Here is a 3,907-nt window from a genome sequence, read left to right as displayed (position 1 = left end):
GTCACAATTCTGAAAAAAGTCAATTTTACGGAAAAAGAAATCTGAAAAATAATGAGCATTTCAGAATTCTTAAAATAAACAATTGCCTCTGAAAAATATAACAAATCAGATAAAACAAATTCTGAGAAAATGTGGAGAAAATGTGATTTAAATCAAATTCAGAAAGAAATTCAGAAATCTGAAAAAGATAAAATAATTCAGAAAGTCAGAACTCAGAAATAAAGTAACATTTCGACTAAAGTCCTTCAAATAAAAGAAAACATAATCACATTTGATTAAGTATGATTTGGTCATATGAAATCAAATGTTTTTTTTGTAGATCTCTGCACGACGGCCTCTCACTGACTTTTTGTCTCTCGCTGTATATTTTAGGAACGGAGAAGAAGAAAGCAAACCGAACCTCACATCTGTGACCAGTGTAACGAATCCTTCCCAACATCTAATACTTTAAAGATTCATCAATGCATTCACACTGGAGAGAAATCCTACAGCTGTGATCAATGTGGGAAAACTTTAAATACTCCAGGTGAACTTAAGTCCCATTATTGTATTCACACTGGAGAGAAACCGTACTCGTGTGAAGAGTGTGGGAAAACCTTTGCTCAGAAAGGCAACCTTTCATCTCATCAGCGCATTCACACTGGAGAGAAACCCTACAGCTGTGACCAGTGTGGGAAAACCTTTGCTCGGAAAGGCAACCTTTCATCTCATCAGCGAATCCACACTGGAGAGAAACCACACAGCTGTGAAGAATGTGGGAAAACTTTCACTATATCAAGTAAACTCAAAGGCCATCAACGTATTCACACTGGAGAGAAACCATACAGCTGTGAAGAGTGTGGGAAAACTTTCACTATATCAAGTCACCTCACAATCCATCATCGTATTCACACAGGAGAGAAACCATACAGCTGTGAAGAGTGTGGGAAAACGTTCACTACATCAGGTGATCTCCAAACACATAATCGTATTCACACTGGAGAGAAACCATACAGCTGTGACCAGTGTGAAAAGTCATTCACTTCATCAGGTCATCTTAAGAGGCATCATCGTATTCACACAGGAGAGAAACCATACTGGTGTGAGCAATGTGGGAAAACCTTTACTCAATCAAATGATCTCACAATCCATCATCGTATTCACACAGGAGAGAAACCATACTGGTGTGAAGAGTGTGAAAAAACGTTCACTACATCAGGTGAGCTCCAAATACATTGTCGTATTCACACCGGAGAGAAACCATACAGCTGTGACCAATGTGGCAAGTCATTCACTTCATCAGGTTATCTTAAGCGCCATCGTCGTATTCACACCGGAGAGAAACCCTACTGGTGTGAGCAATGTGGGAAAACCTTTTCTCAATTTAGTAATCTTAAAACCCACAAATTTACTCACACTGGAGAGAAACCATACAGCTGTGAAAAGTGTGACAAGTCATTCACTACATCAGGTCATCTTAAGAGGCATCATCGTATACACACTTGAGATAAGCCATACTGGTGTGAACAGCGTGGGAAAGCCTTTATTCAAATCAGTTCCCCTTTAGATCCCACCAGCGCACTCACTCTGCATCCATCTGATCCTTTTCTGCGTCAAGCTAGCATTCCCCCATCTTTTGTCCAAACGTAAAGCTGACCAACAGTGACTTTACGTTCTAATAAATATGTTTTTTATGGACTACATTCAGCCCTCCCAAAATCCTGTTGTCCTCACACACTTAGAATGTATGTGAGTGCTCTGGTTAATGCAAATGTTTTTTGATTTACATAAAGCAGCCTTATACTGTTGCTGCGTTGCTCAAAGTAACAATGATATGTCTACCAGGAGTCTGTAAATTAGACGTTTAGGGAACATCTGTAAATAGAAGCATCTCTTGGTGGTCTATATATATTTCTTAATACAGTCTTTATGTATAATACTTCTTAATCCATTATCTGTTATTTATACAGTTGCAATTTTAGTGAGCATTGAGTTCAGAAAAGGCTCTTGCTATTTTTTGTTGTCCAACATTCACTGAATATTTTTATTTCACATTCATATTCAATTGAAATTACATTACATTTCACTTGTTAGACGCTTTTATCCAAAGCGACTTACATACATTCAGTACTGTGGGCAATCCCCACAGGAGCAATTTGGGGTGAAGTGTCTTGCCTAGGGACACAACGACATGCTGACTGCAGTGGGACTCGAACTTGCTACCCCCTGATTCGAAGTTCAGCGCACTACCCACTGAGCCACAGCCTCCCATATGTTTGAGTTTGCTTTTGTGCCCCTTTTTAAGTGAACTATAAAGCATTTACGCAGCGTCCACACGGCGGCGTGCGCTGAAGCTTGCCGTTGAGCTTGTCTGAAACTCGACCAACAACCAATCACATGAATCTCCCGCCCCGGGCACACAAGCACGCGGTTTGATTGGCTAGAGCTTGTACTGGCATATGATTTGATTGGCTGGCGCCGAAGCTTCAAAAGTTGAACATTGCTCAACTTTTGAAGCGAGAAAAGCGAAGCCCACAATGCAGTTCGGCAAAGCGTGACGTCACCCCATTCAAAGTTAATGGGCAGAAGCGTTGAAGCTTCAACTCACGCCGCAGTGTGGACAGGCCGTAAGGCACGTTGGGTATGAGAAGAGAGACTCTTTGGGTTTTTTTAAACTCTGATATAATCTGATTTTATCTCATGGCGCTTTGCTTTCTGTGTTCACAGTAAATGTTGTTTGAAAAAATTAAATGTATTTCAAAATTCAAGTTTTGACGGGAGTTTTGTGTTAAAAAAGTACAATATTTCTCTGGATATCTAATGTCCCTGAAGACAACATGACTACAGAAGGCCTGTCACTCATGTGAAACCCCTCTCAGCTAAGCCCCACCCCCCGAGTTAATTTTAGGGCCAAATGTCTGAAATCAAAAAGATACAATTCTGCATCTGATAAGAAGAATGACTGGCGCTTACGCCGAATAATTTTTCTAAATAGAAATAAAAAAGTTACCAAAGAAATTGCTAAAACATTTCTAATTACTTAAAATCACTTTGCATTTGCTTTATTTGAACTGCTGGTCAATTGAATCTGAAATAATAATTTTTTGTAAATTAATAATTATATTCCAGAATTATTTTATTTTTTGCAACATGAATGTTGTTCCTTTCTTTAATAACTTATTTTGTAAATGCCACATCTTATTATTAAAGTTATTATTATTATTAACATTTTTTTCAACTTATTGTGCTTTTATAAATATTCGTATTTTATTTTTTATTATTATAATATATATATATTTTTTAATTAAGTATTCATAATTGGAGCAACTTTAACAACGCCACATTTTCCCCTCAGATAAATAACGTTATTAATTTATTTTTAATATATTGGCTTTCATTCTTTCTGTTATTATTTGACAACTTGACAAACTGTCTGTTTTTTTCCTTGTATTTCAACGTTTATTGAAAAACTACAACTCCAGTGTTTCCCCTACCATTGTCTTGGCGGGGCGCTGCGCCCTGCCAACGGAGCCCCACGCCCTGCCTGAAATTCAAGTTTTTGTTTTTATTTAAAATATATATATAGCACCAAATTGCAACTGAAGTTATCTATCTACGGTCACTTTTCACATGTGCTCTTTTATTAAATAAAGTAAACGCCTATGTTATTTATCCAATGTATGTACATGTTTCAGTGTCCACGGCTTTGCGTATTCACATTCTCCCTCCGCTCTGTTTCTGAAGGGCGGGGCTCCGCTCCCCACCCCCACACACACGAATGCACACACTCACAATCAGAGACAAGAGCGGAGGAAAGGAGGAGAACAACAGCTCTGCTGTCTGCCCGTTTGTGTCCCCCCCCCAGTTTCAAATTCGTTTATTATTATTTTTTAACCGCAAGCCGTTATCGTCACGGGAGAAGGACACA

At 38.6% G+C, this 3,907-nt stretch overlaps 1 protein-coding gene across 1 annotated transcript; it reads left to right on the top strand.

The window, feature by feature from the left end:
* Positions 1-372: 372 nt before the first annotated feature.
* LOC104958246 (gastrula zinc finger protein XlCGF49.1-like) lies at positions 373-1,913 on the top strand (the record flags this gene model as incomplete). Its single annotated transcript, XM_010785970.1, has 2 exons — positions 373-1,004; positions 1,425-1,913. Coding segments are annotated over 2 exons (693 nt in total), but the record flags the coding sequence as incomplete, so codon positions are not given.
* Between the last annotated feature and the right edge of the window lie 1,994 nt (positions 1,914-3,907).

This window comes from Notothenia coriiceps, unplaced genomic scaffold, assembly GCF_000735185.1.
Source record: "Notothenia coriiceps isolate Sejong01 unplaced genomic scaffold, NC01 NC01_scaffold00028496, whole genome shotgun sequence".
NCBI lineage: Eukaryota > Metazoa > Chordata > Actinopteri > Perciformes > Nototheniidae > Notothenia > Notothenia coriiceps.
This window is presented reverse-complemented; position numbering and strand designations above follow the sequence as displayed.